This window comes from Lampetra fluviatilis, chromosome 59 (assembly GCF_964198595.1).
Source record: "Lampetra fluviatilis chromosome 59, kcLamFluv1.1, whole genome shotgun sequence".
In the NCBI taxonomy this organism is placed as follows: Eukaryota; Metazoa; Chordata; class Hyperoartia; order Petromyzontiformes; family Petromyzontidae; genus Lampetra; species Lampetra fluviatilis.
Window position 1 is genome coordinate 1,775,595 of NC_136333.1, and position 24,750 is coordinate 1,800,344.

General features: G+C 58.9%; 2 protein-coding genes across 2 annotated transcripts in view; both read right to left on the bottom strand.

Annotated features, from left to right (window-relative positions):
- Nucleotides 1-24,750, bottom strand: part of LOC144950727 (uncharacterized) — a 90,038-nt gene that overhangs the window by 12,254 nt on the left and 53,034 nt on the right. The gene's annotated exons all lie outside the window — the stretch shown is intronic.
- LOC144950755 (E3 SUMO-protein ligase PIAS1-like) lies at nt 2,846-23,758 on the bottom strand. The gene is made up of 12 exons (XM_078880829.1): nt 23,622-23,758; nt 19,626-19,769; nt 18,490-18,952; nt 16,852-16,936; nt 15,956-16,006; nt 15,572-15,662; nt 7,338-7,472; nt 6,185-6,290; nt 4,911-4,996; nt 4,433-4,584; nt 3,420-3,544; nt 2,846-3,022 (listed from the first exon to the last, which is right to left on the bottom strand). The coding sequence occupies exons 1-12, from the start codon at nt 23,643-23,645 to the stop codon at nt 2,937-2,939; spliced, it is 1,548 nt and encodes a 515-aa protein (XP_078736955.1). The 5' UTR covers nt 23,646-23,758; the 3' UTR covers nt 2,846-2,936.

Consider the following 24,750-nt stretch of genomic DNA (forward strand, 5'->3'; position numbering starts at 1 on the left):
AGTGGAGGGGAGGTAGTGGAGGGGGGGTAGTGGAGGGGAGGTAGTGGAGGGGGGGTGTAGTGGAGGGGGTGGTAGTGGAGGGGAGGTAGTGGAGGGGGGGTTAGTGGAGGGGAGGTAGTGGAGGGGGGGTAGTGGAGGGGAGGTAGTGGAGGGGAGGTAGTGGAGGGGAGGTAGTGGAGGGGGGGGTAGTGGAGGGGAGGTAGTGGAGGGGGAGGGGTGGTAGTGGTAGGGGGAGGTAGTGGAGGGGGAGGGGAGGTAGTGGAGTGGGGGGTAGTGGAGGGGGGGTAGTGGAGGGGGGGTAGTGGAGGGGAGGTAGTGGAGGGGGGGTAGTGGAGGGGAGGTAGTGGAGGGGGGGTAGTGGAGGGGGGTAGTGGAGGGGAGGTAGTGGAGGGGGGGTAGTGGAGGGTAGGTAGTGGAGGGGTGGGTAGTGGAGGGGAGGTAGTGGAGGGGGGGGTAGTGGAGGGGGGGGTAGTGGAGGGGAGGTAGTGGAGGGGGAGGGGTGGTAGTGGAGGGGGGGTAGTGGAGGGGGAGGGGAGGTAGTGGAGGGGGGGGTAGTGGAGGGGGGGTAGTGGAGGGGGGGGTAGTGGAGGGGAGGTAGTGGAGGGGGGGTAGTGGAGGGGAGGGGTAGTGGAGGGGAGGTAGTGGAGGGGGGGGTAGTGGAGGGGGAGGTAGTGGTAGGGGGGGTAGTTGGAGGGGGGTAGTGGAGGGGAGGTAGTGGAGGGGGGGGTAGTGGAGGGTGGGGGGGTAGTGGAGGGGAGGGGTAGTGGAGGGGGGTAGTGGAGGGGGGGTAGTGGAGGGGGGGGGGTAGTGGAGGGGAGGTAGTGGAGGGGGGGTAGTGGAGGGGAGGTAGTGGAGGGGGGGTAGTGGAGGGGGGGTAGTGGAGGGGAGGTAGTGGAGGGGGGGTAGTGGAGGGGGGGTAGTGGAGGGGGAGGTAGTGGAGGGGGGGTAGTGGAGGGGGGGTAGTGGAGGGGGGGGGTAGTGGAGGGGGGTAGTGGAGGGGGGTAGTGGAGGGGAGGTAGTGGAGGGGGGTAGTGGAGGGGGGTAGTGGAGGGAGGTAGTGGAGGGGGGTAGTGGAGGGGAGGTAGTGGAGGGGGGGTAGTGGAGGGGGGGGTAGTGGAGGGGAGGTAGTGGAGGGGGGGTAGTGGAGGGGAGGTAGTGGAGGGGAGGTAGTGGAGGGGGGGTAGTGGAGGGGGGTAGTGGAGGGGAGGTAGTGGAGGGGGGGTAGTGGAGGGGGGTAGTGGAGGGGAGGTAGTGGAGGGGAGGTAGTGGAGGGGAGGGTGGTAGTGGAGGGGGGGTAGTGGAGGGGGAGGGAGGTAGTGGAGGGGAGGTAGTGGAGGGGGTAGTGGAGGGGAGGTAGTGGAGGGGAGGGTAGTGGAGGGGGGGTAGTGGAGGGGGGGTAGTGGAGGGGAGGTAGTGGAGGGGGGGGTAGTGGAGGGGGGGTAGTGGAGGGGGGGTAGTGGAGGGGAGGTAGTGGAGGGGAGGTAGTGGAGGGGGGGTAGTGGAGGGGAGTAGTGGAGGGGGGTAGTGGAGGGGGGGTAGTGGAGGGGGAGGTAGTGGAGGGGGGGTAGTGGAGGGGGGGTAGTGGAGGGGAGGTAGTGGAGGGGGGTAGTGGAGGGGGGGTAGTGGAGGGGAGGTAGTGGAGGGGGTAGTGGAGGGGGGGTAGTGGAGGGGAGGTAGTGGAGGGGGGGTAGTGGAGGGGGGTAGTGGAGGGGGGGGTAGTGGAGGGGAGGTAGTGGAGGGGGGGTAGTGGAGGGGGGTAGTGGAGGGAGGTAGTGGAGGGGAGGTAGTGGAGGGGGGTAGTGGAGGGGAGGTAGTGGAGGGGGGGTAGTGGAGGGGGGTAGTGGAGGGGAGGGTAGTGGAGGGGGGGTAGTGGGAGGGGAGGTAGTGGAGGGGAGGTAGTGGAGGGGGGGGTAGTGGAGGGGAGGTAGTGGAGGGGGGGTAGTGGAGGGGGGGAGGGGGGGGTAGTGGAGGGGAGGTAGTGGAGGGGGTGGTAGTGGAGGGGGAGGGGGGGTAGTGGAGGGGAGGTAGTGGAGGGGGGGGTAGTGGAGGGGAGGGGAGGTAGTGGAGGGGGGGTAGTGGAGGGGGGTAGTGGAGGGGAGGTAGTGGAGGGGAGGTAGTGGAGGGGGGGGTAGTGGAGGGGAGGTAGTGGAGGGGGGGTAGTGGAGGGGGAGGGGGGGTAGTGGAGGGGAGGTAGTGGAGGGGGGGTAGTGGAGGGGGGAGGGGAGGTAGTGGAGGGGGGGTAGTGGAGGGGGAGGGGGGGGTAGTGGAGGGGAGGTAGTGGAGGGGAGGTAGTGGAGGGGGAGGGGAGGGTAGTGGAGGGGGAGGGGGGGTAGTGGAGGGGAGGTAGTGGAGGGGGGTAGTGGAGGGGGGGTAGTGGAGGGGGGGTAGTGGAGGGGGAGGTAGTGGAGGGGGAGGGGGAGGTAGTGGAGGGGGGGTAGTGGAGGGGGGGGTAGTGGAGGGGAGGTAGTGGAGGGGGGGAGGGGAGGTAGTGGAGGGGGGGGTAGTGGAGGGGAGGTAGTGGAGGGGTGGTAGGTGGAGGGGGGGGTAGTGGTGGGGAGGTAGGTGGAGGGGGGGTAGTGGAGGGGGGTAGTGGTGGGGAGGTGGTGGAGGGGAGGTAGTGGAGGGGGGGGTAGTGGAGGGGGGTAGTGGAGGGGGGTAGTGGAGGGGGGTAGTGGAGGGGTGGTGTGGTGGGGGGTGGGTAGTGGAGGGGGGGTGTGGTGGGGGGTAGTGGAGGGGGAGGGGGGTAGTGGAGGGGGGTGGGGAGGGTAGTGGTGGGGAGGTAGGTGGAGGGGGAGGGGAGGTAGTGGAGGGGAGGTAGTGGAGGGGGGGTAGTGCATACCCGGCCTTGCTGGGTGCAGAAAGTCGTGGTCGTTTCGCGCGGCGCCCACCCTCTCGGCCGCCCCCCTCCTCATCCTCGTCTGAAGAGGGGTCAAGGGTCAGGTCGATGACCTCCGAACTGGCACCTGCGCCCTCTTCCGAGGCAGCGTCGTCTCCCCCGGCGACCGTGGCTTGTCGGCCTGGCCTGGGGAGGCCAGCGGAGACAGACGCCGGTTACACGAGAGAAAGACTGCAACTCCACCTGAGCGATCCTCTCCGCGGTGTCCGTGAATGTGCGTGTGTGAATGTGCGCGAAGTCTCCACACGGGAGATCTTGGCGCGTGTGAGAGTGGGGAGCGGTGGTGGAGCGGTTAGAGGCGCTGCCGCTACGAAGCCGGCGACCCGAGTTCCATTCCCGCTCACGGCCACCTACACCATTATCTGAACCGTGTCCTGGGCCTCCCCTAGGTCGACTCAGCCTCAAACGAGGACCTGGTGCGATGAATAAATATCGCCACAAGGCAGCCGGGCGTGGTGCTGGCCACCTTGCCCCGGTGGCCTGTGTGGGCTACACGGGGGAGCCGTGTGTGCGCACGTGTCACCTGCTCTGTCGGTGCGTGTGTGCGCGCGTTCCTCGCGGCCGTGTGGAGCGGGGACCCAGGAGCCGTCGGGTCCAAACTCCACCTCCTCCACCTCGTCGCACTCCGACAGGATCCCCACAAACAGCCTGCGGGGACAAACGGGGACAAAGGGAAACGCACAGACACACACGGGGACACGCGGAGACACACGGGGACACGCGGGGACACGCGGGGACACGGAGACACGCACGGAGACACACGGGGACACGGAGAGACACGGAGACACACGGAGACACACAGGGACACACAGACACACAGAGACACGCGGGGACACGCGGAGACACGCGGGGACACGCGGGGACACGCGGGGACACGCGGGGACACGCGGAGACACACACACAGACACACACGGAGACACACACGGAGACACACGGAGACACACGGAGAGACACGGAGAGACACGGAGACACGCGGGAACACACGGAGACACGCGGAGACACGCGGAGACAAAGAGACACACTGAGACCAGGCATGTGACACATGGCATGCAGCGTGGCAGTGCGGTGATAACACGTGTACCTCGCATCAAGAAGGACCTATGTTCGATTCCAGACTCAAGTGTCTTTCTGTGTGGAGTCTGTTAGTTTCTGTGTGTGTGGCCTGGTGCCCCCGTGTGTGTGCGTGTACGTGTGTGTGCGCGTGCGTGTGTGTGTTGGTGGGAGCGGTAGCGCAGCAGACAGCGCCATTTGCTCCGAACCCGGCAACCCGAGTTTGATTCCCGCTCAAGCCCAAACACCAGTGACAATTACTTGAACCAGTCTTGGGTCGACTCAACCTCAAATGAGTACCTGGTGCGGTGTTGTAAACTTCGCCACTGGGGAGACAAAGACGGCCGGGCGTGGTGCTGGCCACCCACCCCCTCGTGTGCCGTGCCGGCCTTCATAGGTGCTCGCTAACAGCACTTGCCCCAACACTCTGTTAAGGCTACACGGGGGATCTTTGTGTGTACGTGTGTGTTTGGTGGCGATGCGGACCCGTCGATGAGCAGGCTGGGGTAGGGTGCCGCCTTGTCGCACACGGGGCAGACCCAGGTCGGCTTCTTCTCGTTCATGGCGATGAACAATGCCGCGTCGAAGCACTGCAGGTGTGAGCAGGAGCGCGCCCGGCACGGCACGCTCATTCGCATCTTCGCTGGCAGGAGGGGGGGGGCGGTGGGCGAGGTTGCCAATCCTTAACTCGCTCAGTCACTTATTCACTCACATTTTCGGCCGCTCATATTATTGCACTGTCATTCGCTCCCTCATTCACTTATCCGCATCTTCCCCAACTGGAACGAGCACACGTGAATTCATGCTGCGCCCATTCGATCCCTCGTTCGTGCGTTCGTACAGCGATTCACTCATTAATTCACACGCCGAAATCACGTGCGACAAGCCCCACCGCCGCATATCGCCCCGGGCGAGTTCCACGCGCGAACCGCTGATTCGTTGGCGTGTTAGCATCGTTCTCAACGTTCGCTCTCACCGGGCACAGCAGGGACACGCGCAGGCTCGTGGTGGCGATGTCGCTGTCAGGGTCCAATCGCAGCTTCTCCATGACTGCACACGCACGCGCACGCGTAAACACGCACGCGTAAACACGCACGCGTAAACACACGTAAACATGTACACGCGTACACACACTTAGACTCGTACACACACTTGGACGCGCACACACACTTACAAACGCGCACACACGCGCACACACACTTACAAGCGCGCACACACACGCACATACACGCGTAAACATGTACACGCGTACACACACTTAGACTCGCACACACACTTACAAGCGCGCACACACACGCACATACACGCGTAAACATGTACACGCGTACACACACATAGACGCGCACACACACTTACAAGCGCGCACACACACGCACACACACGCGTAAACACACGTAAACATGTACACGCGTACACACACTTAGACGCGCACACACACTTACAAGCGCGCACACACACGCACATACACGTACGTACAAAAAAACTAAAATCCCCCGTATAGTTTTGAACAGACCGTAGATGGGGGAAATAAATAATCTACAAATAAAATGAAAATAACTAAATTAAATCACGACGTTTCGGAGGCAACACAAGCGTCCGTCATCAGGCGTTGCCTCTTAATTTAGCAAATTTCATTTTATTATTATTTTATTTATTTTTTTACTACGTGACTTTATCGAAAGAACCAGTCACGAAAACTTCAAGTCTACAATTGAACAGACCGTGAGGGCAAGTGCTGTTACGAAGCACCGATGAAGGCCAGCACGCCAGATGAGGGGGTGCGGTGGCGAGCACTACGCCCTGCCGCCTTTGTCTCCCTCGTGGCGATGTTTATACATTGCACCAGCTAATCATTTGAGGCCGAATCGACCTAGGGGAGGCCCAGGACCGGTTAAAATAATCGTTGTTGGCTGGGTTAATAGCGCAGCGCGCTAACCAACGCGCCACGGGTCCCCACCACGTACACACTCGTGCACGCGCACATACAAACGCACGCACGCACACATGCGCGAACACGCAAACTAACGTACACACGCGTACACAAGTCGCGCGCGCGCACACACACACATTACCCCCCGGCGCTACTACTACACCCCGCACACCGCACACCGCCACGCACGCTGCTGCTGCTACCGCACTCACTGAGCGCGCACGCACACACACACACACATTACCCCCCGGCGCTACTACTACACCCCGCACACCGCCACGCACGCACGCTGCTGCTGCCGCACTCACTGAGCGCGCGCGACACAGCCGCCTCCTGGGTCCCCTTGCTCCTCAGTCGCTGCAGCAGTGCAGCCGAGGTCAGGTGACGCACCAGCGCCAGCGACACCGCGAAGCTCTGTGCGAGGGGTGGGGCGGCACGCACCTCGGTTAGCGCGCTCGGCTACGTATGGCGCCAAACAAGTTCAACATCCATACACACAGACATACGTGCGTGGGTGGGTTGTGGGGGAAGGCTACGCTGGTGTGGGGGAAACGCGGGGGAGGGGGGGTCAGGGTCACCGTGCTATACCGCACCGCTGCAGACGCACACGCTCAGAGCAGAGGTTGCAACCGGGTACCCGATACCCGTACCCTACCCGATACCCGGCTACCGGTACCCGGCCGGGTACGGGTACCCGTTTGCGACCCTGGTGCGGCCGGGTACGGGTACGGGTAGGCCGTGAGTTACTGGTGAGTCACCGTTTGTCACTCATTTCCCAACGTCTTGTCTCTTCTCACAATTCAAGTTCCTAGAATCAACCCACCCGCGCCTGCAACATGGCTTCATCCCAGAGGTCGCAATCGGGTACCCGTACCCTACCCGATACCCGGCCGGGTACGAGTAGCCGGCTATCGGGTAGGGTACGGGTACCCGTTTGCGACCCTGGTGCGGCCGGGTACGGGTAAGGAATCATAACCCGTTTGCGACCTCTGGCTCAGAGTCAGTGGGAGGACATTCGTAAAACCCTCACCACCCCTGGGCCCCGACTCGATATTTGTCCAAAGCCAGAGTGGGATTTGCTGCTCGTGTGCACACCGAGGCATCGGTGCTGCTCGTCGCCTGTTCACCGCAGAGCTGCAGAGCCAGTGGTGGAGATTCCACATTCCTATGGCTTGGGGCGAGTGTATTTTATGGGACAGCCACCGTTACCTTCTCCCCACGCTAAGTGATGCTCGTTGTATTTGACCCCGCAGGGACGGAGGGATGATGATGGGCGAGTCAAGCCCGAGTCAATTCCCCCCTGAACCCGGGATCGAACTCGGAAACTTCCGATCGCAAGCTGCTCGCTCTGCCGCCGCAGTAGTAGCTGCCCGGTGTCCACCCTCCCCAGGACACGGCCCCCACCCCGGCCCCCCACCACGGCACTCTCAAGCCCCCCCCCCCCCCATCGCCACCGCTCACCTTGCCGTAGTCGGAGGTCCATACGACGCTCACGTGGTTGTGCGTGGAGGTGGAGAGACGCACGTACGGGGTCACGTTGATTGGTCGACTCGGCCGCTTGGGCTCGGCCCCGTTCTTGCTGGGCGGCAGGTAACCCTGGTGACGGGGGGGCACGGCGCCGCTCGTCAGCGAGGAGCAAGTGACTACGGTGATCTGGGGTGCGAGCGTTGAGGGGTGCGATCGATGTGTGCGAGTGACCTGCCCTCTATCCAAATAGAAGCCGCATTCCGAGCCACCACATGCCCAAAGCGGCTTCTGTTTGGCCAGATCGAGGGGGCTAAACGGGCACAACACAGGCGGGAGAGGAGATGGACTGATGTGGTACAGGAGGATGTGGAGCTGAGTGGACTTGCCAATGACCGGTACCAGCGGTGTCAAGATCGGCCTCTATGGAGGAGGCTCGTGAAGGACGTTACTGGGCAGTTGGAGCCAATCGCCCTCCAACAACAACTGTGGAGGGCAGAGGAGCGACGCTCAAAGCAGCAGAGCGCCGGGTGGTTAAAATACAGCAAGTTGCCAAAGGTGAGCACAGCTGATACCTCGGTCAGTCATCTGAATCAACACCTGCGTCTGTCCCATGACCTCTTGTCAGCGAGCCCCCCAAGTGACGGCCTTAACGTGCAGCTACCCTGGCACAAGCATTGTGGTAACGTCACCGCCACGTAGCGGCTGTTGTCGTTGTTGTGCAGAGTGAGACTGTGATGGGGCTCAGTGGTTGCGGAGTGAGTGTAGAGCAAGTGATGAGTGAGTGAGCGAGTGTGGAGTGAGTGGAGTGAGGGTGGAGTGAGTGTGGAGTGAGTGGAGTGAGGGTGGAGTGAGTGTGGAGTGAGTGGAGAGAGTGAGTGTGGAGTGAGTGTGGAGTGAGGGTGGAGTGAGGGTGGAGTGAGTGTGGAGTGAGTGGAGTGAGTGTGGAGTGAGTGAGCGAGTGAGTGAGCGAGTGAGTGAGCGAGTGAGTGAGCGAGTGAGTGAGCGAGTGAGTGAGCGAGTGTGGAGTGAGTGTAGAGTGAGTGTAGAGTGAGTGTAGAGTGAGTGTGGAGTGAGTGAGCGAGTGAGTGAGCGAGTGAGTGAGCGAGTGAGTGAGCGAGTGTGGAGTGAGTGTAGAGCGAGTGAGTGAGCGAGTGTGGAGTGAGTGTAGAGTGAGTGTGGAGTGAGTGGAGAGAGTGAGTGTGGAGTGAGTGTGGAGTGAGTGTAGAGAGTGAGTGTGGAGTGAGTGTAGAGCGAGTGTGGAGTGAGTGGAGAGAGTGTGGAGAGAGTGAGTGTGGAGTGAGTGTGGAGTGAGTGTGGAGTGAGTGTGGAGTGAGTGGAGAGAGTGTGGAGAGAGTGAGTGTGGAGTGAGTGTGGAGTGAGTGTGGAGTGAGTGTGGAGTGAGTGGAGAGAGTGAGTGTGGAGTGAGTGTAGAGTGAGGGTGGAGTGAGGGTGGAGTGTGTTGAGTGAGTGGAGTGAGTGAGCGAGTGTGGAATGAGTGTGGAGTGAGTGGAGAGAGTGAGTGTGGAGTGAGTGTAGAGTGAGGGTGGAGTGAGGGTGGAGTGAGTGTGGAGTGAGGGTGGAGTGAGGGTGGAGTGAGTGTGGAGTGAGTGGAGTGAGTGTGGAGTGAGTGAGCGAGTGAGTGAGCGAGTGAGTGAGCGAGTGAGTGAGCGAGTGAGTGAGCGAGTGAGTGAGCGAGTGTGGAGTGAGTGTAGAGTGAGTGTAGAGTGAGTGTAGAGAGTGAGTGTAGAGTGAGTGTGGAGTGAGTGGAGAGAGTGAGTGTGGAGTGAGTGTACAGTGAGTGTGGAGTGAGTGTGGAGTGAGTGTGGAGTGAGTGTGGAGTGAGTGTGGAGTGAGTGGAGAGAGTGAGTGTGGAGTGAGTGGAGAGAGTGAGTGTGGAGTGAGTGTGGAGTGAGTGTGGAGTGAGTGTGGAGTGAGTGTGGAGTGAGTGGAGAGAGTGAGTGTGGAGTGAGTGGAGAGTGAGTGTAGAGAGTGAGTGTGGAGTGAGTGTGGAGTGAGTGTAGAGTGAGTGTGGAGTGAGTGTGGAGTGAGTGTGGAGTGAGTGGAGAGTGAGTGTAGAGAGTGAGTGTAGAGAGTGAGTGTGGAGTGAGTGTGGAGTGAGTGTAGAGTGAGTGTGGAGTGAGTGTGGAGTGAGTGGAGAGAGTGAGTGTAGAGTGAGTGTGGAGTGAGTGTAGAGTGAGTGTGGAGTGAGTGGAGAGATTGAGTGTAGAGTGAGTGTGGAGTGAGTGTGGAGTGAGTGTAGAGTGAGTGTGGAGTGAGTGTAGAGTGAGTGTGGAGTGAGTGGAGAGTGTGTGTTGAGTGAGTGTAGAGTGTGTTGAGTGAGTGGAGTGAGTGAGCGAGTGTGGAATGAGTGTGGAGTGAGTGTAGAGTGAGTGTAGAGTGAGTGTAGAGTGAGTGTGGAATGAGTGTGGAGTGAGTGTGGAGTGAGTGTAGAGTGAGTGTGGAGTGAGTGTAGAGAGTGAGTGTAGAGAGTGAGTGTGGAGTGGGTGGAGTGAGTGTGGAGTGAGGGTGGAGTGAGTGTGGAGTGAGTGGAGAGAGTGTGGAGTGAGTGTGGAGTGAGTGTGGAGTGAGTGTGGAGTGAGTGTGGAGTGAGTGGAGAGTGTGTGTGGAGTGAGTGGAGTGAGTGTAGAGCGAGTGTGGAGTGAGTGGAGTGAGGGTGGAGTGAGTGTGGAGTGAGTGTAGAGTGAGTGTGGAGTGAGTGTGGAGTGAGTGTGGAGTGAGTGTGGAGTGAGTGTGGAGTGAGTGTAGAGTGAGTGTGGAGTGAGTGTGGAGTGAGTGTGGAGTGAGTGTGGAGTGAGTGTGGAGTGAGTGTGGAGTGAGTGGAGAGAGTGAGTGTGGAGTGAGGGTGGAGTGAGGGTGGAGTGAGTGTGGAGTGTGAGTGTAGAGTGAGTGTAGAGTGAGGGTGGAGTGAGTGTGGAGTGAGTGTAGAGCGAGTGTGGAGTGAGTGGAGTGAGGGTGGAGTGAGTGGAGTGAGTGTAGAGTGAGTGTGGAGTGAGTGTAGAGTGAGTGTGGAGTGAGGGTGGAGTGAGGGTGGAGTGAGTGTAGAGTGAGTGTAGAGTGAGTGTGGAGTGAGTGTAGAGTGAGTGTGGAGTGAGTGTGGAGTGAGGGTGGAGTGAGGGTGGAGTGAGTGTAGAGTGAGTGTAGAGTGAGTGTGGAGTGAGTGTAGAGTGAGTGTGGAGTGAGTGGAGAGAGTGAGTGTGGAGTGAGGGTGGAGTGAGGGTGGAGTGAGTGTAGAGTGAGTGTGGAGTGAGGGTGGAGTGAGGGTGGAGTGAGTGAAGAGTGAGTGTGGAGTGAGTGTGGAGTGAGTGTGGAGTGAGTGTGGAGTGAGTGTGGAGTGAGTGTAGAGTGAGTGGAGAGTGAGTGTAGAGTGAGTGTGGAGTGAGTGTGGAGTGAGTGTGGAGTGAGGGTGGAGTGAGTGTAGAGAGTGAGTGTGGAGTGAGTGTGGAGTAAGGGTGGAGTGAGTGGAGAGTGAGTGGAGAGTGAGTGTAGAGTGAGTGTGGAGTGAGTGTGGAGTGAGTGTGGAGTGAGTGTGGAGTGAGTGTAGAGTGAGTGGAGAGTGAGTGTGGAGTGAGTGTGGAGTGAGTGTGGAGTGAGGGTGGAGTGAGTGTAGAGAGTGAGTGTAGAGAGTGAGTGTGGAGTGAGTGTGGAGTGAGGGTGGAGTGAGTGTGGAGTGAGGGTGGAGTGAGTGTAGAGAGTGAGTGTAGAGAGTGAGTGTAGAGTGAGTGTGGAGTGAGTGTGGAGTGAGTGTGGAGTGAGGGTGGAGTGAGTGTAGAGAGTGAGTGTAGAGAGTGAGTGTGGAGTGAGTGTGGAGTGAGGGTGGAGTGAGTGTGGAGTGAGTGTAGAGTGAGTGGAGAGTGAGTGTAGAGTGAGTGTGGAGTGAGTGTGGAGTGAGTGTGGAGTGAGTGGAGAGTGAGTGTGGAGTGAGTGTAGAGTGAGTGGAGAGAGTGAGTGTGGAGTGAGTGGAGAGTGAGTGTGGAGTGAGTGTAGAGTGAGTGTGGAGTGAGTGGAGAGTGAGTGTAGAGAGTGAGTGTGGAGTGGGTGGAGTGAGTGTGGAGTGAGTGTAGAGTGAGTGTGGAGTGAGTGGAGAGTGAGTGTAGAGAGTGAGTGTGGAGTGGGTGGAGTGAGTGTGGAGTGAGTGGAGAGTGAGTGTGGAGTGAGTGGAGAGTGAGTGTGGAGTGAGTGGAGAGTGAGTGTAGAGAGTGAGTGTGGAGTGGGTGGAGTGAGTGTGGAGTGAGTGTGGAGTGAGTGTAGAGTGAGTGTGGAGTGAGTGTGGAGTGAGTGGAGAGTGAGTGTAGAGAGTGAGTGTGGAGTGAGTGTGGAGTGAGTGTGGAGTGAGTGGAGAGTGAGTGTAGAGAGTGAGTGTGGAGTGAGTGGAGAGTGAGTGTAGAGAGTGAGTGTGGAGTGAGTGTGGAGTGAGTGGAGAGTGAGTGTAGAGAGTGAGTGTGGAGTGGGTGGAGTGAGTGTGGAGTGAGTGTGGAGTGGGTGGAGTGAGTGTGGAGTGAGTGTGGAGTGAGTGGAGAGTGAGTGTGGAGTGAGTGTAGAGTGAGTGGAGAGAGTGAGTGTGGAGTGAGTGTAGAGTGAGTGTGGAGTGAGTGTAGAGTGAGTGTGGAGTGAGTGTAGAGTGAGTGGAGAGAGTGAGTGTGGAGTGAGTGGAGAGTGAGTGTGGAGTGAGTGTAGAGTGAGTGTGGAGTGAGTGTGGAGTGAGTGGAGAGTGAGTGTGGAGTGAGTGGAGAGTGAGTGTGGAGTGAGTGGAGAGTGAGTGTAGAGAGTGAGTGTGGAGTGGGTGGAGTGAGTGTGGAGTGAGTGTGGAGTGAGTGTGGAGTGAGTGTGGAGTGAGTGGAGAGTGAGTGTAGAGTGAGTGTAGAGTGAGTGTGGAGTGAGTGTGGAGTGGGTGTGGAGTGAGTGTGGAGTGAGTGGAGAGTGAGTGTGGAGTGGGTGTGGAGTGAGTGTGGAGTGAGTGGAGAGTGAGTGTAGAGTGAGTGGAGAGTGAGTGTAGAGAGTGAGTGTGGAGTGGGTGGAGTGAGTGTGGAGTGAGTGTGGAGTGAGTGTGGAGTGAGTGTGGAGTGAGTGTGGAGTGAGTGTGGAGTGAGTGTAGAGTGAGTGTAGAGTGAGTGTAGAGTGAGTGTAGAGTGAGTGTGGAGTGAGTGTGGAGTGAGTGTAGAGTGAGTGTGGAGTGAGTGTGGAGTGAGTGTGGAGTGAGGGTGGAGTGAGTGTGGAGTGAGTGTGGAGTGAGTGTGGAGTGAGTGTGGAGTGAGTGGAGAGTGAGTGTAGAGAGTGAGTGTGGAGTGAGTGGAGTGAGTGTAGAGTGAGTGTGGAGTGAGTGTAGAGTGAGTGTAGAGTGAGGGTGGAGTGAGTGTAGAGTGAGTGTGGAGTGAGTGTGGAGTGAGTGTAGAGAGTGAGTGTGGAGTGAGTGTGGAGTGAGTGTGGAGTGAGTGTAGAGTGAGTGTAGAGTGAGTGTAGAGTGAGTGTGGAGTGAGTGTGGAGTGAGTGTAGAGTGAGTGTGGAGTGAGTGTGGAGTGAGTGTGGAGTGAGTGTGGAGTGAGTGTAGAGTGAGTGTAGAGTGAGTGTAGAGTGAGTGTGGAGTGAGTGTGGAGTGAGTGTGGAGTGAGTGTGGAGTGAGTGTAGAGTGAGTGTAGAGTGAGTGTAGAGTGAGTGTGGAGTGAGTGTGGAGTGAGTGTAGAGTGAGTGTAGAGTGAGTGTAGAGTGAGTGTGGAGTGAGTGTGGAGTGAGTGTAGAGTGAGTGTGGAGTGAGTGTAGAGTGAGGGTGGAGTGAGTGTAGAGTGAGTGTAGAGAGTGAGTGTGGAGTGAGTGGAGAGTGAGTGTAGAGTGAGTGTAGAGTGAGTGTGGAGTGAGTGTGGAGTGAGTGTGGAGTGAGTGTGGAGTGAGTGTGGAGTGAGTGGAGAGTGAGTGTAGAGAGTGAGTGTGGAGTGAGTGTGGAGTGAGTGTGGAGTGAGTGTGGAGTGAGTGTAGAGTGAGGGTGGAGTGAGTGTAGAGTGAGTGTAGAGAGTGAGTGTGGAGTGAGTGTGGAGTGAGTGTGGAGTGAGTGTGGAGTGAGTGGAGAGTGAGTGTAGAGAGTGAGTGTGGAGTGAGTGTGGAGTGAGTGTGGAGTGAGTGTGGAGTGAGTGGAGAGTGAGTGTGGAGTGAGTGGAGAGTGAGTGTGGAGTGAGTGGAGAGTGAGTGTAGAGAGTGAGTGTGGAGTGGGTGGAGTGAGTGTGGAGTGAGTGTGGAGTGAGTGTGGAGTGAGTGTGGAGTGAGTGGAGAGTGAGTGTAGAGTGAGTGTAGAGTGAGTGTAGAGTGAGTGTGGAGTGAGTGTGGAGTGGGTGTGGAGTGAGTGTGGAGTGAGTGGAGAGTGAGTGTGGAGTGGGTGTGGAGTGAGTGTGGAGTGAGTGGAGAGTGAGTGTAGAGTGAGTGGAGAGTGAGTGTAGAGAGTGAGTGTGGAGTGGGTGGAGTGAGTGTGGAGTGAGTGTGGAGTGAGTGTGGAGTGAGTGTGGAGTGAGTGTGGAGTGAGTGTGGAGTGAGTGTGGAGTGAGTGTGGAGTGAGTGTAGAGTGAGTGTAGAGTGAGTGTAGAGTGAGTGTAGAGTGAGTGTGGAGTGAGTGTGGAGTGAGTGTAGAGTGAGTGTGGAGTGAGTGTGGAGTGAGTGTGGAGTGAGGGTGGAGTGAGTGTGGAGTGAGTGTGGAGTGAGTGTGGAGTGAGTGTGGAGTGAGTGGAGAGTGAGTGTAGAGAGTGAGTGTGGAGTGAGTGGAGTGAGTGTAGAGTGAGTGTGGAGTGAGTGTAGAGTGAGGGTGGAGTGAGTGTAGAGTGAGTGTAGAGTGAGTGTGGAGTGAGTGTAGAGAGTGAGTGTGGAGTGAGTGTGGAGTGAGTGTGGAGTGAGTGGAGAGTGAGTGTAGAGTGAGTGTAGAGTGAGTGTAGAGTGAGTGTAGAGTGAGTGTAGAGTGAGTGTGGAGTGAGTGTGGAGTGAGTGTGGAGTGAGTGTGGAGTGAGTGTGGAGTGAGTGTGGAGTGAGTGTGGAGTGAGTGTGGAGTGAGTGTAGAGTGAGTGTAGAGTGAGTGTGGAGTGAGTGTGGAGTGAGTGTGGAGTGAGTGTGGAGTGAGTGTGGAGTGAGTGTAGAGTGAGTGTAGAGTGAGTGTAGAGTGAGTGTAGAGTGAGTGTGGAGTGAGTGTGGAGTGAGTGTAGAGTGAGTGTAGAGTGAGTGTAGAGTGAGTGTGGAGTGAGTGTGGAGTGAGTGTAGAGTGAGTGTGGAGTGAGTGTAGAGTGAGGGTGGAGTGAGTGTAGAGTGAGTGTAGAGAGTGAGTGTGGAGTGAGTGTGGAGTGAGTGTGGAGTGAGTGTGGAGTGAGTGGAGAGTGAGTGTAGAGAGTGAGTGTGGAGTGAGTGGAGTGAGTGTGGAGTGAGTGTGGAGTGAGTGTGGAGTGAGTGTAGAGTGAGTGTGGAGTGAGTGTAGAGTGAGGGTGGAGTGAGTGTAGAGTGAGTGTAGAGAGTGAGTGTGGAGTGAGTGTGGAGTGAGTGTGGAGTGAGGGTGGAGTGAGTGTGGAGTGAGTGTGGAGTGAGTGTGGAGTGAGTGTGGAGTGAGTGGAGAGTGAGTGTAGAGAGTGAGTGTGGAGTGAGTGGAGTGAGTGTGGAGTGAGTGTGGAGTGAGTGTGGAGTGAGTGTAGAGTGAGTGTGGAGTGAGTGGAGTGAGTGAGTGTGGAGTGAGTGGAGAGTGAGTGTAGAGAGTGTGTGTGGAGCGAGTGTGGAGTGAGTGTGGAGTGAGTGAGTGTGGAGTGAGTGTGGAGTGAGTGTAGAGTGAGTGTAGAGAGTGTGTGTGGAGTGAGTGTGGAGTGAGTGGAGAGTGAGTGTAGAGAGTGAGTGTGGAGTGAGTGTGGAGTGAGTGTGGAGTGAGTGTGGAGTGAGTGTAGAGTGAGTGTGGAGTGAGTGGAGTGAGTGAGTGTGGAGTGAGTGGAGAGTGAGTGTAGAGAGTGTGTGTGGAGCGAGTGTGGAGTGAGTGTGGAGTGAGTGAGTGTGGAGTGAGTGTGGAGTGAGTGTAGAGTGAGTGTAGAGAGTGTGTGTGGAGTGAGTGTGGAGTGAGTGGAGAGTGAGTGTAGAGAGTGAGTGTGGAGTGAGTGTAGAGTGTGTGGAGAGAGTGAGTGTAGAGTGTGTGGAGAGAGTGAGTGTAGAGTGAGTGTAGAGTGTGTGTTGAGTGAGTGAGCAAGGGTGGAATGTGGAATAAGTACCGGCAACATGCAGGGCTTCCCGTTGACCTTCACGCACAGGTTGGGAGGGAAGTTATCATCCTGGGCGCTGCCGGAATCAGCCAGGCAGAACCTGCGCCCACAGCCGACAGACACGCACCGGGCCTCAGCGCCACGCGCACACAGACGCGGCCTCCACCGCGCCACTGCGAGAACTTGGGGGGCATGACCAACGGGGCCATGTGCGTTAATCACGTGACATCTGGGCTGTGCCGGGTGGTGCAGAAATGTTTGACTCACGCGGAGGTCTGACCCGACAAACCGACTGCGAATCGTAACGCTGGTCACGAAAGCCGGCACACGCGCGTGGAACTGCTGCGGTGTTGGTGCGATGGCCCCGTGGCCGGCTCAGGCCCGACCGCTCACCTGAGCTGCAGCTGCACTGGGAAGTCGCTCTCGTCGCCCGGGAAGTAGTCCCTGCGGCGCCGGACAGCGACAACGAGACGGGGACATCATGTGGGCGTTACACGGCGGGCGACAGCACCGCGCACACTCTCATACTCGCCCACTCGCCCACTCACTCGCCAAAAGAAAGATCCCCTCCAGAGGTAGCCCACGCAGAGAGCAGACAGCACCATACTCAAAGACAAAGATCCCCAGTATAGCCTGAACCGACTTTTGGGGCAAGTGCTGTTAGCGAGCACCTATGAAGGCCGGCACGGCAAACGAGGGGGTGGGTGGCCAGCACCACGCCCGGCCGCCTTTGTCTCGCTCGTGGGAATGTTTTTACACATCGTACCGGGCACTCAATTGAGGCCGAGTCGACCTAGGGGAGGCCCAAGACCGGTTCAGATAATCGTCACCGGTGTTGGCCGTGAGCGCGCGAACCGCTACACCACCCCACCACCCTCAGCACTCTCACACACACACCAAGATCTCCTCCCGTGTGCAGCCGCCAACAGACTGTTTGAGCAGGCGCTTTTAGCGAGCACCTATGAAGGCCAGCACGGCACCCCTATGATGGGGTAGGTGGTCAGCACCACACCCGGCGACCTTTGTCTGCCAAGTGGTGATGTTTACACATTGCATCAGGCCACTTTGACCTAGGGTAGGCCCAGGACCAGTTCGGATAATCGCCATCACTGTGGGTGGTGGCCGTGAGCGGGAATCAAACTCGGGTCGCCGGGTGGTTGGTAGCGCAGCGCGTGAGCCACTGCGCCACCGCTCCCCGCGGTCGCACCGAGCCACACACCCACGCTTACACAACACTACCACCCTCAACTCGCACCCCAACACCGTCACACACACACACACAGCCGCACCTGCTGCCACTCAGCATGGAGATGTCCTGGCTGCTGAGCGCGAACGTGAAGTAGGTCTCCTGGTAGCGCTGTCCGTTGTTCCCCACTGCAAAACACCGCACGCTCCATCTCACTCGTTCTGTCTCGCGCGTCTCGCTCGTTCCGTCTCATTTGTTTCTATCGTTCCGTCTGTCTGTTCTGCCTCAATTGTTCCATCTCTATCGTTCCGTCTCTCTCGTTCCGTCTGTCTCGTTCCGTCTCACTCGTTCTGTCTCGTTCCGTCTCGCTGGTTCCGTTTCCCTCGTCCCGTCTCAATCGTTCCGTCTGTCTCGTTCCGTCTCATTTGTTTCTATCGTTCCGTCTCACTGTTCTGCCTCAATTGTTCTGTCTCTATCGTTCCGTCTCACTCGTTCCGTCTTACTGGTTCCGTCTGTCTCGTTCCGTCTCGCTGGTTCCGTTTCCCTCGTTCTGTCTCAATCGTTCCGTCTATCTTGTTCCGTCTTACTGGTTCCGTTTGTCTCGTTCCGTTTCACTCGTTCCATCTCGCTGGTTCCGTCTCACTCGTTTCTCTCGTTTTGTCTCGCTGGTTCCATCTGTCTCGATCCGTCCGTCTCGTTCCGTCAGTCTCATTCCGTCTGTCTCGTTACATAATTGCAATACACCCCCACCCCCACCTCCGCCTCTGATCTCGAATCCTGATGGGGTTCAACAATGATGACGTCATCCTGCACGACTTAAGATCGGAAGCAGGTGGAGGGCTTCACTATTCTGGCAAATCGCCCGAAGATGCTGGATGTCATTTCCAGCGAAACGTCGTACAACTCAAATTCTAAATGTTGTGGATCCACTCTTCAACACACCGGTGGGCTAAAGTAGTGAACTATTTTGTCTTTTGTCAACTTGACACTTTTTACTGATTGGCCGTGTCTGGTGGTGGAGGGTTGCGACACATTAATAAATAAACGCGATCTAATCCAAAAACCTTTATTATGAATAATACTGGTCGCGAAAGCCGACGTGTTAAACTGTCTCGTTCCGTCAGTCTCGTTCCGTCTTGCCCGTTCCACTGGTACGAATCTAACATGCGTTTCCAAATCGGGCGGTGACGCAGCCAGGCTGCCACGCGTTTGTCGTGTGTTACATAAGTTTGCCACTCGTTATGGTTTGAATCTGGTGGGCCGGCCTCGTTAGTACTGCTTCACGGTCAAAGTTAGAGATCCCGCGACAGCGTGCGAATTGAGCAGGAGAGGCTACAGTGGACCGGTGTCACGGTGCACATTTGCCAAATTTGGAACGTTACACTGCAAAGAACTCAAATGGGAAACTCGCAGCCGTGCGTTCCCTCCCAACGATCGCCCTACAGCGCCATAATCACGACAGCGCCCGCACCACGTGTACTCAGCAGGTACTGACCCGCTGAGTACACTTGGTGCGGTGATCCGGACGCAATCCAGACGTAGTACAGATCACCGCCAGCTTGCGGCCTGCACGAGCCATCAATTTACAGGAACTCTGGACAGTCGAGGGTAGCGCGCGCGTGACTCCACCGAGCCCACGCATTGTGAGCGTCGCCATTTCATGGCTAAGCAGCGGCCGATACCGCTGCGGTGTTTGGCAGTGGTTTGGTCGTGGGGGGGGCGGTCCTCTCCCGGCACTCACCGAGGGCCGTGGGCGGCACCAGCTCGTGCAGGACGTCGTAGAAGGGCAGATGCGCGAGCTGCACGGGTGCCGTGGCCGCGGCCGCCCGCGGGTCGCCCGCCGCGACCGGTTGCGATGGCGCCGGGGCCGGTGCCGTGCCGTCGGGAGTCTGGGACGCGGCCGGTGCCCGGGCCCTCCCTCCTCTTCCTCCCCCCGCCTGCTGCTGCTGCGACGCGGCTTTGGCGAGGCCCGAGGGCTGCACCGTCGCCGCCGCCGGCGCGGTCGACGAGGAGGATGGCGGTGGCGCCGGATGCTTGCGGGGGGCCGGCGGCGCCAGGAGCTCGTGGGGGGCTGGCGCCGGGGCGGAGGCCGCCTCGTAGAGTTGGGAGAGCGCCAGCGCGGCGTGGTACGGGTAATCGGCCACCGCTTGCGCCACGGCAGCGGTCGGCTTGCGCGGGTAGCGGCGCCGGTACAGCTCCTGCACCTGCGCGGAGGAGGCAGCGGGGGAGGGGAGAGGCGGACTCACCCTCGGAGCCGTGCGGGACGCACTCGGGAGACCTCAACGTACAGCGCGGCAGTCGGGGTGATGGGTGACCCAGCCACTCGCTAAAGTCACCCTGTCACTCTGCTTGTAGTTACTCGCCTGCTTACATATTAGTGCAATTGTCACGCCCCTCTGTTAAAAGTTTCTGCAACTTAATTTCGTGGCGTGATCGGCCGAAACATGATCTACGCTACGGGGAATTTAACGTTGATTAGTGTTTGGAAATGTTTTGATTTCTTGCGAGGTGGTCAAGTAGTTTTTGGCCTGTTTTCTATTTTTCATCGCTGTACTTCATATTCCTTGTTTTGTTTTTGTAATTTTAGGGATCCAGGTCTCCCTGGCCCCGAGTTCTCACCTGGTTACACGAAACAAACTTGAAACTTGAACCCACTCGCTCACTCAATCATCTCAATTACTTACTCACCCACCATCTCACTCACCCACTCATTCACCCACTCATTCACCCACTCATCCACTCGTTCATTCGCATTTGCAAATGAGACCCATCCTTGGTCCCGTGAGTTCTCACCCATTCAACTTGGGTGAGAACTCTAATTCTTCAGTCAACAAATACTCTGCAACTCCCTGTCTGGGATAATGAACTCATGGGCACCTTCATGCGAACCGCTGGGCCACAGTCGGCCTGCAACAGCTGCAGGGCGCGTGTCACCAGCTCGTGCTTGCGCCCGCTCTTGTTCTGCCCTGCGAAGCCCAGTAGCACCTGCAGCTCCGACACCCTGAAGCTCATCACCATCTGCTGCGGGGCGCCACCGCACCGGCCAGCGACCGGTGCCGGGGAGGGCAGGGAGAGACGCACGCGTAGACACACGCGCACACGTACGCACGCACAACACGGGCACACACGCGCACGGACAGACATGAGCACACACACGCGCACGGACAGACACGAGCACACATACGTACGCAGACACAAGCGCACGCACGCAGACACGTGGATGCACACATACGCACGCACACACGTACGCACGCACACACGTACAAACGCACAGACACGCACGCACACACCAGCGAGCAGGGCTCAAACCACAGGGACTAAAATCAACGCGATCAGAACCACGCACGCGACCGCCACGCAGACCGGCGCCCGGTACCGTCAGTGTCCGTCGGTGTTACCAGTTCCATCGGCAAATAAATGGTCACCACCATGATGACGGAGAGATGGTACCATCAGCGCCATCGGGCCAACGGACAGAAACATCAGCACTTTCGTGCAGGTGTGGACAGCACCACCGGCACCATCAGACAGTAACACGAAAGCCATAAGGCAGGCAGACAGCACAGACAAGTGCACGGCACCATCAATGCCATTCTATTCTATTCTTGCATGAGAAAATATGGTTAGTAGCCGAATGCCAATGTCGAGCGATGAGAGAGATTCAGGAGAGTTCCTGTAGTTTTGCTGTTCCGTCGAAGGAGCGCAGGCTATAGTGTTTCCTATATGGTCCGTAGTTTGGGTTGCACAGCCAGTCGCACTCTGCCTTTATTGTCCTCCATTTATGAGGAAGATGTGTGCATCGTCGGCCTGTTGTTGTTCTCCCATGCAGTTGATGGTGACACCATCGTCTTTGAGACGGAACGTCAAAGCTAGCCGGTTCGACGGCGAAACGGACGTCGATATTTCCAATCAATGGCACAGGACAGGCAGACAGCACCAGCAAAAAGGCGGACAAGGCAGATGGCCAACCATCAGACAATTGGACGGTCACAACAAGCAGACTGCAGAAGCAGCACCGGAATACAGGGAGCACAAGCAGCACCGTCGGGCACGACCACAGCACCACTGGCACACCGGGCGAGCGACAGGCGGTGTTGATTACTAATAGGGTTTTTCCCCTTTTTTCTGGCAACAAAACTGACACCTTTTGCAAGGAATCATGCTTACATTAAGCACAATACCTGCAGTCAAATGCAAACAAAAAACAATACTCTGATAATTTTTGTTCGCATTTGACTGCAGGTAGTGCTTAATGTAAGCATGATTCCTTGCAAAAGGTGTCAGTTTTGTTGCCAGAAAAAAGGGGAAAAACCCTATTAGTCTATTTTGGTACTGGCAAAGGAGATCCCATGATGAGGCGGTGTTGATATTTGCGGGGAGCACCACGAGGCGAGGGGGACAGCGACCAGCGGACACCGAGATGCCGACGGGCCACACAGCGCCATCAAGCAAGCGGGGGCAGCAGCAGCAGCAACAAGATAATCTCACACGGCACCATCAGCACCACCACGCTGGCGGACAGCACCATCACCATCACCTCGATGGGGGGACACCCCTCCCTCCTATGCAGTACATCACAGTACAACTACTCCCCCGCACGGCGCCTGTCTCGTTTCAACACAGGGTCGAAAGCAGCAATCAGCCAGAGAGCGGGGCATGAGCAATGCCGCCAGTAATGTGTGGGGCGATGCTTGTTATGTGGCTTTCCAATTAAGTGATTTGCGCGAGTTAATAGATCAAATTAGGATCGTGACGCGGGGACACGTGGTCTACTCCTATTTTAAGAATGTCACGTGATCTTTAAAACAAGCGGGCCACCGTGTTAAACAGCAGTGTTGGATTTTGTGTTAGTCAATACAGTCCGTCGCGGTAGTCTAAATTAACCAGGGCGGTTTACACGATGCAGGAAGCAAGCGGCAAACTCGCTACGGGCCAGGACCACGTCCCCGCGACACCACGGACACGACTGATAGACAAAGACCCCCTCCCCTCCCCGCCCACGTGTAGCCTAACCAGACTGTTAGGGCAAGCGCTGTTAGCGGGCAACTTTAAAGGCCGGCACAGCACACGAGGTGCGTGGCAGCCTTTGTCTACATAGTGGCGATGCTTAACACACCGAACCAGCTACTCATTTTAGGCCGAGGCGACCCAGGGGAGGGGCCCAGGACCGGTTCAGATAAATATAGTCCGTCAACACTGGTGGTGGTGGTGTGGCCGTGAGCGAGCGGGAATCGAACCCGGGCCGGCGGGGGAACGCAGCACGGCGCGCTTAAACGCTACGGCACCACCAACACCAAGAACACCACCAACATCACCACCAACACCACCGGCACCGACAACACCACCAACACCACTATAACCACCAACACCAGCTTTACCCCCATCACCACCAACATGACCAACACCACCACTACCACCAACACCACCGGCACCGCCAACACCACCATCACCGCCAACACCGCTATCACCACCATCACCACCTTTACCCCCATCACCACCAACATGACCAACACCACCACCAACACCACCGGCACCGCCATCACCACCAATATCACCGGCACCGCCATCACCACCAACACCACCATCACCACCACCAACACCCCCATCACCACCAACATGACCAAACACCACCACCAACACCACCGGCACCGCCATCACCACCACCGACACCACCAACACCACCACTACCCCCATCACCACCAACATGACCAACACCACCACCAACACCACCGGCACCGCCATCACCACCACCGACACCACCAACACCACCACTACCCCCATCACCACCAACATGACCAACACCACCACCGACACCGCCATCACCACCACCGACACCACCAACACCACCACCATCACCACCGGCACCACCATCACCACCTTTACCCCCATCACCACCAACATGACCAACACCACCACCATCACCACCTTTATCCCCATCACCACCATCACCACCATCACACCACGTCTCCAGGAGCGAGAAGCTGGCGGCCCTGCGCCTGGCACGTGGCCAGCACCGCCTTGTTTGCTCACACGCCGCCTTGTTTACTCACACGCCGCCTTGTTTACTCACACGGCGATCGCGGCTAACGAAGAGCCGCGGCCTCTTTGGCGGAGAAACTCAATGGGCCGAGGGGGACATCGCGAGCCGGCGGGCGGCGACGCTAGCAATGCAGTCACTGGAGGGGCCACAAGGAAGTGGTCTTAGGGTCAATCCTCTAGTTGAGGATCCCTTGGTCTCGGCCAGCACGGCTCTCGGGCTCGCTGGGTGCTCCCCGGCGTGCAACTCGATCCTTGGGTGCCCTAAACCTCGGGGTCCCCGTGATTTTGGAAGCCCTCGTCCAACAAGGAGTCCTCGATGCAGGGGGGGGGGGGGGGGTGGTCGCTTTACCTCGGGGTCCCTAATCCCGGGACCTCTGAACCGGGGTCTCGATCCCGGGGGTCTCCACTGTCCCCTGTTATGGGGGGAGGGGGTCTCTGATTTCCGGCACTCCGATCATGGGGTCCTGGTCTCATCTCGGGGCCTCTGCTCCCAGGGGTCCCTGATCCCCCCCGAGTGTTGGGTCCCTGATCTCCTGACTGCTGGGGTCCCTGGTCCCCCTGGACCCCCCTGGTCCCCGTGGTCCCCCTGGTCCCCTCTCTCGCCGCCTTCTCCCGGGGCCCGTGTCTCCGCTATTCGAGGCTTGAGGCCGGGCCGCGGGAGTTGCGCGCCGCCTGCACCACACACCGCCCCCTCCCCCTCCTCCTTGCCGCAAGCCTCCGCCGCGCAGCCCGCGGGCGGGAAGAGGAGGGGGGTGAGGGTCTTTGGGTTCCCCGGCTCCCCGAGCCCCGGGGTCCCCCCGCGGTCCCCCCGATGGGGGTCCCAGCTCCGCGTACCTTGAGCTCAGCGCACTCCGCCATCTTCTACATCGCTCTGACGTCTCCGACGACGACGGGGGGCGGGGCACATGGCCGTGACGTCACGCGCCCCGCCCCTCCACCACCAAAGCGCGAATGCGCGCGCTCCCATTGGTCCTTGACGCGTCACGTGGGGCGAGGAGACACGCGATCCAGCGCGGGATCGGCGAGTGACGTCGACGGGACGCGTGACGTACGTCGTCGGCGGCCATGTTGGTAAGGGGCTTGGGGGGGAGGCGACACCCGCGAGTCCCTGCGGGGGAGCGGGTGGGAGGGGAAGCGCCGCGTCGGGCCCCGATGACGTCACCTCACGCCCCTCCCTCCCCCGCGCCGCCTCCACCCCCCCGGCGCTCTCGGGGATCCTCCCCACGCAAGATGGCGGTCGGAGACTCGGAGGGAGCGAGGAGACAGAGGCGCCCCCCCCCCCACGCACTTCGCCATTAGCGGCAAACGTTGACTCGTCCAGTTAGAGGCTAGGGACCAGGGTGGGGGGGGGGGGGTCACCAGGGTGGGGGGTCAGCTGGGGGGGGGGAGTCAGGGGTCAGCTGGGGGGGGTCAGCTGGGGGGGGGGTCAGCTGGGGGGGGTCAGCTGGGGGGGGTCACCTGGGGGGGGTCAGCTGGGGGGGGTCACCTGGGGGGGGTCAGCTGGGGGGAGGTCAGCTGGGGGGGAGGTCACCTTGGGGGGGGTCGGGGGGGGGGGTCAGCTGGGGGGGGTCACCTGGGGGGGGTCACCTGGGGGGGGTCACCTGGGGGGGGGGTCAGCTGGGGGGGTCATCTAAGTGGGGGGGGCTACCTGGGGGGGTCATCTAAGTGGGGGGGGGGGGCTACCTGGGGGGGTCATCTAAGGGGGGGGGGGCTACCTGGGGGGGTCATCTAAGGGGGGGGGGCTACCTGGGGGGGGTCATCTAAGGGGGGGCTACCTGGGGGGGGGTCATCTAAGGGGGGGGCTACCTGGGGGGGTCATCTAAGGGGGGGGGCTACCTGGGGGGGTCATCTAAGGGGGGGGGGCTACCTGGGGGGGGGGTCATCTAAGGGGGGGGGCTACCTGGGGGGGTCATCTAAGGGGGGGGCTACCTGGGGGGGTCATCTAAGGGGGGGGCTACCTGGG